The sequence below is a fragment of the Orussus abietinus genome, unplaced genomic scaffold (assembly GCF_000612105.2).
Source record: "Orussus abietinus isolate OABI.00-Male unplaced genomic scaffold, Oabi_2.0 scaffold155, whole genome shotgun sequence".
Lineage (NCBI taxonomy): Eukaryota > Metazoa > Arthropoda > Insecta > Hymenoptera > Orussidae > Orussus > Orussus abietinus.
Genome location: NW_019394306.1, coordinates 104,191 through 116,667, shown reverse-complemented (window position 1 = coordinate 116,667; position 12,477 = coordinate 104,191). Strand labels below are relative to the sequence as shown.

Sequence of the window (12,477 nt, the reverse complement as noted above, 5' to 3'; positions counted from 1 at the left end):
ACCGGTCGATTCCTTTAGTCTGGCCAATGACGTGCTCGGTCGTACGGAAACCCATCACCGCGACTGCGTCCGACAACAAAAACATAACTATCTTGCTTCTGGTAATGCAGTGAACTTGAAGTTGTCAAATGAATCTCTACGAATACACTTATCAAGTACTCCAAAATATCCAGGATATATTTTCATCACCACATATCATCAAAATAACATGACAGAAAAATGTCAACGAACATTATACCGTTGTGAATGATGTATAGCTTCTCGGAATATAGTGCACGATTTGAGCATACAAATTTCTCATAAAAATGGTATTTAACATTCTAAAAACAACTGACCCGTACCCTAAATTAATACCTTCGCGTAGATTACGCCGTAACATTGTTCGTCGAGGATAATCAGTGGTTAAAAAGATATATAAGCCTAGTCCTGAATTTGTAACAAATCTCTTAAAAAGTCTCGTAAGTATCAAAAACCAATAATAAGGGGTCCAGAGTGCTGTTGGCCGCTGGCCAGCTGACTGAACCACTTCGCAAATGTCACGTTGTAATGGGATCATTTTACTGCATGCACCATACGCGAAAATAACACGGCAACGGTAACGAAGTCTATGGATGACGCACACCAGCGGTTTCTTTAAGTTGGCAAGCCTATTACGAAAGCTGGTATATCTTGAAGGTTTTCAAGGAAACATTGTACAACGAGAGATTGCCACGAGACGTGAGTTCGAGTGTCGCTACGACCCTTTTTTATCTAGGAACGCTCATTGCGCCGCTTTTTCGTCACTAGACTTTCCTTCTCTAGGTACTATTCATTTATATACAGTCCTGCCGAAAAAGTGACGTTTTAAAGGTACTTTATCGCTTACAGAGGTTCATTGTCTTTGACGTTTCTAATTTCGGGAATTGCATCTGCACCGCCATATTGAAAAAATTCATTAAAGGATCGTTTCAGATGGGAAAGGTTTATTTCCTGGATACTGAAAAAAGTACTATTTCTTTGAGAAGATTAAAATGAATTTGGGATGTATTAATACGACCTAACATTTTTCTTATATGTGCCCATAATTATGAAAGTGGTCTAAGTCATATATTTTTTGTTTCGAAATTACATTGAATTAATTTCGTTTGAAATAATATGGCGTGAAATAACTGATAAACTCATTTTTTTTTTAATTTTGACGTAGACCACTTTCATAATTATGGGCACATATCGACAATCAAAAAACCGATCATTTCACTGGGGTAACATAAATTCCGTTCTTAGCTGCAATTTTCTTCTCTACCAACAACAAATTGTATATCACTCATTCGTTTGGGTAGTGGCATTAATATTTCTTGGCAATTGCAACAAATAAAGTGAAATATTGAATTGATTGGACATGCCACGTCGAAAGTCAAGCATAATCCAGAGCGATTTGGATCCGATCAGCTGTTTCAATTACTTTTTAATATTAACTAAAAATCCAGAGAAGTTTTGGCCTCCGTAAATTATATGTAAGATTTTAATGTAGGTGATTTATAAACTTTGTAATTATACCTACACAGCTATTCATATACTTTTCCACATTTATCTAACTGTAAATTATCCTTTCTCTTACCTTTCTTTTTATACCGTGATCATACAATCTCAGACTGATAAGGAATTCGTTTTCTATCCACCACCGTTTGTGTGATAATTAGTCTGATAAAGATAAACGGAAATTAAAAGAACCGTATGTAAGTCTGCTTTGAAAATCAGATCGGGAGAGATAGTATTTGTTATTTCCGATCTATTTTACGAACCCGGATTAATGTTTCGTAGCCACGGTTGCAAACAACGAGGACTTTGATAAGGATCATTTTGCTGTGTTATAGAGTAAAGTGCTCGGTCCGCAAAGTAACAATTGAAGTTCATACGTAGCAACGTCACTCATTCGCCTTTAAACTTTTTCTACAATCTCTGTTACAATAGTAACGCCTGATTGACGACTGGCACGTATTCAAAGGGAACATTTGAAAGAAATGGTAGGAAAGAAATGTCTAGTTTAAGAGGGAAAACTAGCAAAGTCAAGTCCCGTTTAACCACGAAGAGAGCTTCGCGTGGCTGCGTTTCGAAAGTGGTAAAGAGATTAGGAATTAAAATTCACAGAAGCGGTGATGAATGCAGATTACGAGAAATTCATCGACCTTCCTCAACTAATTACACATTCTGAACGCAATGGAAAACTCTTTTGTATAATTGGAGCACTTTAATTAGGAGCTGTTGATCAGAATTTCGCAACTGTCGACTTCGTTCCAACTTCGCTGGGGATTACGTGAAACGCGTGGTTTTCTTAAGCGATATGAATCATGAATGTGGACATTAAGCAACGTAGAGAAATCGAATCGTCAAATAATTTAGTGGTTGTACGGTCGAGTGATCTGGTTGAGCAATGACCAAATAATGCTGTTCATGTCAACTCAGCTACTCAGCCGTGTCAGAGTTGACACGATTTCGTCCGTTATGGACAAATTCCCGGACAAAAAGAAGCAAAACCTGAAAAATCCGCCCAGGACCACCCGTTATTCCATTCTGTTCATTACCATCAAAAAACCATTTATGATATTTGACATTCGCTTTCACACGAGCGCGAACAAAAAGGAAAACGATACAAACATAACGCAAGATTCCGAGAACACCCAGAATTCCAAGATTTACCGTCCAGACGATAAATACTTCGAGCATCCTTTAGATTCACCGCAAACAAAGAAGTCTGCGGTTAAACCGGGGTGCTTTGTGAATAGGTACGTCATCAGCTGTTTATTTAAAGTCTGGTCTCTTTGTTTCCTCAAACCCGTCATGTTCCCGGATTTTAATTTCCAAAGAATTTATGATCAAACAATTAGTCATATATGTACATACCCTTGAACCATCGAACATAAAGAACATGATGGCGTTACCTAGGCGATTGGAAATATTTCACGAAATCCGGAAGCATTGCATGGGCGCCATAACTCTTCGAGCCACCGTTAAGGAGCTTAATACCGTTTCGTAATTCCCGCAAAAACCATGCGTCTTTAAAATAAATTACAATTGCCCAAAGAAAGCCTCCTTAAGGTAAGTGATTATCGTGGAAAGGAAACCTCTCTAACTTCTTATTAACTTTTGTCATTTTTTTTCCCCTCCCTTTGAACTGCTCCGCAGGGTTCGGATATTCGTTAAGCGCTCTAATTACTTTTTATCTTTCCAAGAGTCCAGGTAATACGTGCCGTTCCCTGACGTACTTTGTATTTTGAAATGGAATGTGAATCTATTTTCACGAGTCGATGTGCGATGAGTCGAGATTTGATAAGGGGCAAAAGTGAAGTCGTCATGTAGTGACACTGCGTTCTCGCGTCGCGTCCTTTCGGTCTTTCCAGTTTACTCGCCGAAAGTGAACGGCGGTTGGGAACTATCCCGACGATTCGGCTCGCCATTCGTTTCGGTACACCGGCTGGAAATTTAATGGTCGACTTTCTGGCTTGCTCGAGTTACTAAGTTTTGTAACCCGCTTGGTCGCAGCCGACTGTCACCTAAACGCCGCGCCGTTCGAAATGTTCGTCGCATCTACTCCCCCTGTAACTTTCGCCTTCTTCAGAATTTTAATTAAATAAAAAATAAAAAGAATAATAGATTTTCACTTATTTTTTCTAGATAGATATTTATCCTTGGCTGCAGTGTATTCTGTATACATTTAAAACAATTCATAAATATCATACACCTAAACGCCGCGCCGTTCGAAATGTTCGTTCGTCGCATCTACTCCCCCTGTAACTTTCGCATTCTTCAGAATTTTAATTAAATAAAAAATAAAAAGAATAATAGATTTTCACTTATTTTTTCTAGATAGATATTTATCCTTGGCTGCAGTGTATTCTGTATACATTTAAAACAATTCATAAATATCATACACCTAAACGCCGCGCCGTTCGAAATGTTCGTTCGTCGCATCTACTCCCCCTGTAACTTTCGCATTCTTCAGAATTTTAATTAAATAAAAAATAAAAAGAATAATAGATTTTCACTTATTTTTTCTAGATAGATATTTATCCTTGGCTGCAGTGTATTCTGTATACATTTAAAACAATTCATAAATATCATACACCTAAACGCCGCGCCGTTCGAAATGTTCGTTCGTCGCATCTACTCCCCCTGTAACTTTCGCATTCTTCAGAATTTGAATTAAATAAAAAATAAAAAAAATATATAGATTTTCACTTATTTTTCAAGATAGATATTTATCCTTGGCTACAGTGTATTCTGTATACATTTAAAACAATTCATAAATATCATACACCTAAACGCCGCGCCGTTCGAAATGTTCGTCGCATCTACTCCCCCCGTAACTTTCGCCTTCTTCAGAATTTTAATTAAATAAAAAATAAAAAGAATAGATTTTCACTTATTTTTCAAGATAGATATTTATCCTTGGCTACAGTGTATTCTGTATACACTTAAAACAATTCATAAATATCATACACTTTTAGTACTAAAGGTTGTAGTAAAATTATAAATCTGATGACAGGAAAATGTTCGAATTCCATGATGATTAAAAATTCGAGGGTGCGAAATATGAGATTTATGTATGCATCCCGAAGCGAGGGGGTGTTCACTCCGGAAATTATGGATTTTAATGCCCGAAATCACGTGGAAGTCGCAAGCAACCCTAGTAGCATAGAATGATTTATAAATATTTCTTGATTTGAAGGACGAATTAATCCCTCATTATGTTACATAAGAAAAATTCCGGAAACCAATCAATTTACTGTTCATTTAGCAAGGGATAAGTAAGAGATTCTGCAGCATTCAGAGTTTCGAATCAATTTGGAACGCTTCAAACTCCTTTAAATAAAATACGGTAATTAGATGACTTGAGTGATTCCGTGATAACTTCATTGAAGTCCATTATCTCATCCGACTACAACCACAGCTCTACCCACAATTCTATTTTATCCTTAATAAATTACTACGAACAAATGTTTTTATGAAAAAAGTATCATCGTCTAAACCTGCAAAACTGTTCCACGTTTTCATAAGAATTCATATTAATGTCACAAATTTTGTAAACTTCCCATAGCAAATTTTACATTTTTTTTATTCGGTTCCTGATCAAGTGCACTATCTAATGAAGCGTTAATTAAACTCTTTCGAGGTCTTTTCCTATATTCTTCGCTTTCAAGTTATATATATTTAAGATAAATGACCGACAGTATAAAAAATAAAGATACGAAGACTTGGAGCGATGAATCTCAAGGACCGACAACAACAATACTGAGTTTTTTTGTAAGTGTACTGACCTGTGACTGAAGACCCTGTTCTTCCGGTACCGGAAGTGAGTGCACCAACGTGGCGCATAGCGCTGCTACTAATGCTACCGATGTGCACTTCATCTTCCCTTAAATTCTTCTGTAAACAAACAGAAACACAATTGATTAATAGCTTGTATAGGTCGGTAGACCTACTTATTTATTTCACTATATTAATAAAAAAGAAATTTATGTCGATCACAAAGGTGTGTAGGCAAATAGGAATATTTAATAACATGGAAGAGTATACATGTCCAGCCACTTAATGGAATTACGATATTTCCTCCCTTTGTCAAAGTCTGTCTTTAACAAACGCTTAGAGAGTGCCGAAAAAGTCAACATTCGTGTTTTAATGATGGTTAAATTCTGTCGAAATATGCGCAAAAAATATCTTGTCCGATTTTGTAAATAACTCGATCCAAAATCATGTCTTCTAATTTTCAATCACGATATCGGTGCGTAATCATTAGGTACATAATTCTTATAAAAGACGTATCGTTTTCTCGCGGTAGAAAACCCGCAAGACTCTGCTCGGAATGAAAGTCCGAAAACAAAAATAGGGAATTTAAAGTAAATAAAGACATGTAGCAATATAATGCCGGCAAAGAAGTCGCGCAGCTATTTGTCTGAAATTACAGGATTTTCCTCGTTTATCGACGTTTTTCTTGCAAGGGTACGTCTCGAAGCCACGGGGAAAGCTATAACTCAAGTTGCAATTATACATTTAACGATTCCGGACGCGTGTAAAAAGATTGCTCTCGCGTTTCATCTTCGGGTTGGTGTGCTGAGATTCGAAACCTGGCCCAATTTTGACTGGGCGCCATTTTGGCAGAGGTTGGGGACGCGATGACTGGCGCCGTTGGCCGGAAGTGATTCGAAAGGACTCGGCGCTTCTGAAAAAGGAGAGGCTGGGAGACATGGCGCTCCTTTCTCGAGCGCGGATTCACAACTATCACTTTCGACGAGTCGAAAGTCGACTCGGCCGTCTTGCGCCGCTCGAAACTGGACTTTTGGCTTCGCTCTCGGATAAGACTTTGAACGGCCCGCGTCCCCTGTCTACCAAACCTAATCTAACCTAACCTAACCTAACCTAACCTAACCTAACCTAACCTAATCCAACAATGTAATCCAACATCACCCGAGGAAGTGAAATTGTAGCGAATGACGGAAGAAACTTAAGCCCGTTAAGAACATATGTGACAGACTAGGCAACGACATATGTTTATTTAAAAACCTCAGATTGATAACATGATTGCATTGTATTTCTCCTTTGATACGATTCTGCATTTGTTACTGTAGCTGACATGGGAGTTTATCGATGACATTGGGTCAATTGCATTATAGGTTTGATAAAGAGGGACCGAATCTATTACGCAAAGCACTAAAAACCTGGTAATAAAATCTTTGATTTGGCTAAATAATTTTGTTAATATATAATACATTAGTTTTTTATATCTGGCTTCGTCCGGGTTCATTTTTGGTACCTGCTTTATAAAACTTGCTCCCTGTCTCGTTCCACTATTTCCTTTGTTTCTCAGACACTTTTTGTAATCCCGAAATGTCGTTACCTAAAATCTTCCCACATATTGCCTCTAGATGTTCCTAAAAACTAAAAGATAATAGGTTCAGAATTTTCCGAGATCATCGCATACGGACATTGCCTTACATGTACATACATTAGGATTAAGGTAACACGTATCATTAAATAAGCAAATTTGCTGGGCGTAATAAATGTCTTAATAGAATACGCGTATCGAATATAAATTTTCTAAAATTCCATGAATTTAATCACATCGATATGCCTTGACAGGTACTTTGATAGAATGATTGCTTGGAAAAATTGAGACAAGTCTATCAATGAATTTAGACATTATACCCTTTTATTAAGTTCTTTATCAGGCAAGTAAAAAAAAATGTACCCCGGTTATTAGATCCAGTTGTTTTGAGAAAATGATGTATTAAAATTTGTTCCTGTTATTGGTAAAATCTCCAACATTTCTTTTTGTCTGTCGCAGGTTGTTTTAAGAGAATTCCTTTAAAATTAACTTTCGACCTCGAGGTTGATTTTTCTGGACATTATCAGGAAGCACGTGGTTGGCAGAATATACGTGGGGATAATAGAGGTAAGACTCAATATGGATTCAGCACGCACGACTCACAAGAACGAGTCGTAATGCATGTTGCAATTCGGAGGTCAAGTACTTGTATGTCTTGTCTTGGAGTATTCATTGGCAGACGGTACCTCGAGGACTGAATTGCGTGGTTCTATCGCAGTTTTCTAAACTAACATCGTCCTATAGATAGAGAGAAACTCAGAGTGCGAAAGTGTCAAGGAGAACGGACACTGTTTATGTTAAAACCGCCTTTCAAAATGCGGAACGGGATATCAAAGAGCATTTTTATTTGTCCTCGGTATAGAACAATTCTGTTAGTGCGTTAAAGAGCCTTTAGTGAGAATTAAAGCGTAAAATAAAAATATGTCCATGTAAATATTTGGAAAAATAAATGGACGACGTGGATCGAAGAAAGACGCAATTAATTCAGAGATCTTATTAATCGGTGTCGTGAAAATTGTAACAGATAAATATATCAGATTGAAATAAAATCCTGATCCCGGTCGCTAATTGCTATAATTTGCTTTACTTAGATGAGAAACGATGTATTTGTCAGAAAATATTTTTTAGACAGATTTTGTAACAAAGTCTTTCGAGACATTCAGTTACCATTTAATAATAGACACTTGGGATTAATTGGCCATGTGAAAAAAATTAATTGGCCATTATTCGTACCAAAATGTATTTTACGTAAATAAACATGTCAATTTGCATGTACAAAGAAATTCTCGAGATGTTTACATAAAATGGGTTAATCATTGAGAAACGCGTTGCGTAATTACAAAATAAGGTCTTGCCCTTCGACTGGATTGCCAAGACCGAACGGATTGAATCCTTAACACGAAGGACATCCGTACTTATGAAATCCTGCGAGAAAGATCCCGCTTATTGAAATTATCCGAAGGCATTGTTTTCTGTATACATTCAATGCCAGCAAGTATATTTCTGTAACATGCACGTACACGAGAGAGATGACTTAAACGGTAACTATAAAAATGATTTACATACGAATTAAACCATTGTTTACAACCTGAGAACTTCTGTGGATATTATGCAGCCGTTCTTCAAAATTCAACTCCACTCCACTTTGGATTTTAAGGACACTTAATTAAATCGGAGCCAACGAAGGGGCTAAAAAACGATTTTCCCAAAGATTGTACGTAGTCGAAGAGTCGCCGTGGGGAGAAAGTGCACGGAAGAAAGAGAAGGAAGAAAGAATAGAAAGAACACTTAATGGCAATCCTCCAACTGAACACTCGGACTGGAAAGAACGGTCGCGCAGTGATATAAGGCGAGCGAGTGTAACGAAAGCACGAGATGAATCGTGAAAGCGGGAGACATAAAAATCCTGACTAATACGAGGGACGATCCGTTGAAGAGAGAAAGAGAAAATTATCGGCTACATGGTGGGGATGGTGTCCCCGTGATTGGTTGCCGATATGGTCGGTGATGTCGAATCTTCCAAAGTGCTCCCGGAAGAGAACGAAACGCGCGACAGGGGAATTCGAGCTCACTTGGAAAATTGTCACATTAGATAGATGGATGCATTCGAAGATGAAATATTAAGTCTACAATTTGATCGAGATTCGTTAAGGGGAAGTGAAAGTGGAAGATGTCGAATCTTCCAAAGTGCTCCCGGAAGAGAACGAAACGCGCGACAGGGGAATTCGAGCTCACTTGGAAAATTGTCACATTAGATAGATGGAAATTGAACTGTACGCATTCGAAGATGAAATATTAAGTCTACAATTTGGCAAAGGGATTTCTTGGGTGTCCCTTTCCAGTTCGTTAAGGGGATGTGAAAGTGGAAGATGTTGAATCTTCCAAAGTGCTCCCGGAAGCGATGAACGAAACGCACGACAAGGTAATTCGAGGTCACATTGGAAATGGTCACATTAGATCGATGGAAATTAAACTGTACGCATTCAAAGATGAAATATTAAGTCTACAATTTGGCAAAGGGATTTCTTGGGTGCCCCTTTCCAATTTGATCGAGATTCGTTAAGGGGATGTGAAAGTGGAAGATGTCGAACCTTCCAAAGTGCTCCCGGAAGAGAACGAAACGCGCGACAGGGGAATTCCAGCTCACTTGGAAAATGATCACATTAGATAGATGGAAATTAAACTGTACGCATTCGAAGATGAAATATTAAGTCTACAATTTGGTAAAGAGATTCCTTGGGTTCCCCTTTCCAATTTGATCGAAATTCGTTAAGGGGATGTGAAAGTGGAAGATGTGGAATCTTCCAAAGTGCTCCCGGAAGCGATGAACGAAACGCACGACAAGGTAATTCGAGGTCGCTTTGAAAATGGTCACATTAGACAGATCTAAATAAAACAGTACGCATGCGAAGATGAAATATTAAGTCTACAATTTGGCAAAGGGGTTGGGTGCCACTTTCACATCACCTTACGCACGTAGAGGGAGTTAAAAGACAAAAACGTATGTGATCGTGATGGGTAAAAATTGCATTAAGGAGCGATACTTTCCTCGAATTAAAAGTTCATTTGCGGTTTTAAGCAAGCAACTTCCGGAAGATGGACGATGGACCAAAATGTATAATTTCCAAATTTGCACAAAAACCCGTTCAAGATCTCGTAAAAATGTAATTCCACCTGTTCGTTCCAACGATACCAAGCTGCTGGTAATATTGTTGGACGAGTCGTTGCAACGATTCCCGGGATTGAACATTTTTATTAGAAAGATACCGCTTCAAGATCAGGAAGGGTTACGTCTCCTTAACACGAATTATCCCACCGACAAAGAAAAAACATACGTATTTCGTTTCTCGACTCTCTCTACTTACCGCCAAATTATCACGGAAACGGACTGGGGCCCCAGGGACACTTCCCTCGCGAGATAGAGATCTGGGCAGCGAGTAGAAATCGGTGACCCTAGGTGCAGACGAGAACTTCCACGAGTACGCATATACCTACGGTGAAATCGCAACAAGACGGAGATCGGTAACGGGGTGACGGCTCACAAACTATTTCAGCACCGTGACGGATTGCAATTAACTGGACGAAACGCATTCACCGCGGACACACCGACAAAAGAAAATCCGGCGCATTACAATTTTATACAAATACAAGGCTTGAGTTTCGACCCCAGAGAGGGACCACAGGCGAACTATCGGGACTTCCGGCAAGTAAAAGTTTCCCACTGGTATCTTAAAATGCCCCAAGGTACGAGTTTTGCTCCCGACCCAGGTTGCACTTCCACGCCGCGGTTTCACCCCACGTCACCACCGACATAAACGCAGTCGTCATTAGATCCGTTCACCCGACATGCGCAGCTCTCGTCAGGGCGGTAAGTGCAGCTTCGAGTTGTTCGAAAATTTCAGCGAGCCATCGAGGAACCGCACTTATTCCGCCAGGAAAGTCGGCATACGGCAGGCGAACGAGCCCGCGATCGCTTTATACGTATCGCCCTATTGGTCTCGCCGGAAAGCGATCGGAAGGAAGCGGAAAGAGCCAGAAGAAGCCTAGAGGAGTCGAAGGACGACTCGCGACCGAATCTCGCCCCCGGGGTCGAAGGACCCTCTTCCGGCCTCTTGCCCTCTGGCAGAGAATTCCGCGACGCGAGTCGACTTTCCTCGGTCGCGAGGGAACCGGCTCTCGCACACTTTCCTCTCCTAGCAGGACTACTCACGAGTAGATACCGCGTGTCCTCTTTAGCTACTTCTCGGGCTTCCCCTGCGTGGAAAAAGGCTTTCGTTTTTGACGCCTCTCCTGCGCGGGGGGTATACTTCGTCTCGCGTATTCCTTTTTGCGGCACTTAGATCATAGTCCACGTGGGTCTGCCGCGAGATGACGAGACTTTGGGGAACTCACCACACGGGGTCCGTCACTCGTGTTAACTTAAAACTCGACTTAAGGACCTAGAGGGAGCCCGCGCCGCTCCTGCTCGTTCGACTTTTCTGTGACTGTCTGTGTGGCGGCGCTAGGTGAGCGGCTTTTATTAGCAGGAGGGGCCTGCGCCACCTCCACGCTACACTTAACTCTGTCCCGCCGAACCCGGGAAGAAGGGAGACTCCTCGACTTCAGGCGGACGCCAGACCGTCCAGACGCGCCGCGGCCGACGAGAGGTGCGATTGCGACCCATCGGTAAACCAACCCACGGTATTCATTCAGGAAATCCTGGATTTTAATGCGAGAAATCACGTGGAAATCAGATGGAAATCGTCATGGTACTGTTAACATTTTAAGGCCGAACGTCCCTTGTTACCGAATCGCATTGTTATTTATCATATGAAATGAAAGGCAATAGGTTCTCGAAGGGACGAGAGGTGCGATTGCGACCCATCGGTAAACCAACCCACGTCTCGGGTATTCATTCAGGAAATCCTGGATTTTAATGCGAGAAATCACGTGGAAAACAGATAGAAATCGTCATAGTACTGTTAAGATTTTAAGGCCGAACGTCCCTTGTTACCGAATCGCATTGTTATTTATCATATGAAATGAAAGGTAATCGGTTCTCGAAGGGACGAGAGGTGCGATTGCGACCCATTGGAAAACCAACCCACGTCTCGGGTATTCATTCAGGAAATCCTGGATTTTAATGCGAGAAATCACGTGGAAAACAGATAGAAATCGTCATAGTACTGTCAACATTTTAAGGCCGAACGTCCCTTGTTATCGAATCGCATTGTTATTTATCATATGAAATGAAAGGCAATAGGTTCTTAAAGGGACGAGAGGTGCGATCGCGACCCATCGGAAAACCAACCCACGGTCTCGGGTATTCATTCAGGAAATCCTGGATTTTAATGCGAGAAATCAGATGGAAATCGCAAGAGGACATTACTGGAAATCGTCATGGCACTGTCAACGTTTTAAGGCCGAACGTCCCTTGTTACCGAATCGCATTGTTATTTATCATATGAAATGAAAGGCAATCGGTTCTCAAAGGGACGACAGGTGCGATTGCGACCCATTGGAAAACCAACCCACGGTCTCGGGTATTCATTCAGGAAATCCTGGATTTTAATGCGAGAAATCACGTGGAAGTCAGTTGGAAATCGTCATGGTACTGTCAACATTTTAAGGCCGAACAT

The 12,477-nt window shown here is 40.3% G+C and overlaps 1 protein-coding gene across 1 annotated transcript in view; it reads right to left on the bottom strand.

Annotated features, from left to right (window-relative positions):
* The window catches only part of LOC105703948 (AF4/FMR2 family member 4), a 48,810-nt gene extending 36,785 nt beyond the window's left edge, over positions 1-12,025 (bottom strand). Inside the window, exons 1-2 of the mRNA XM_023431710.1 lie at positions 11,070-12,025; positions 5,295-5,403 (exon numbers count right to left, since the gene is read on the bottom strand). Coding sequence (XP_023287478.1) covers positions 5,295-5,387 — 93 coding nt within the window. The 5' untranslated portion in view covers positions 5,388-5,403; positions 11,070-12,025. The remainder of the gene's footprint in view (positions 1-5,294; positions 5,404-11,069) is intronic.
* Between the last annotated feature and the right edge of the window lie 452 nt (positions 12,026-12,477).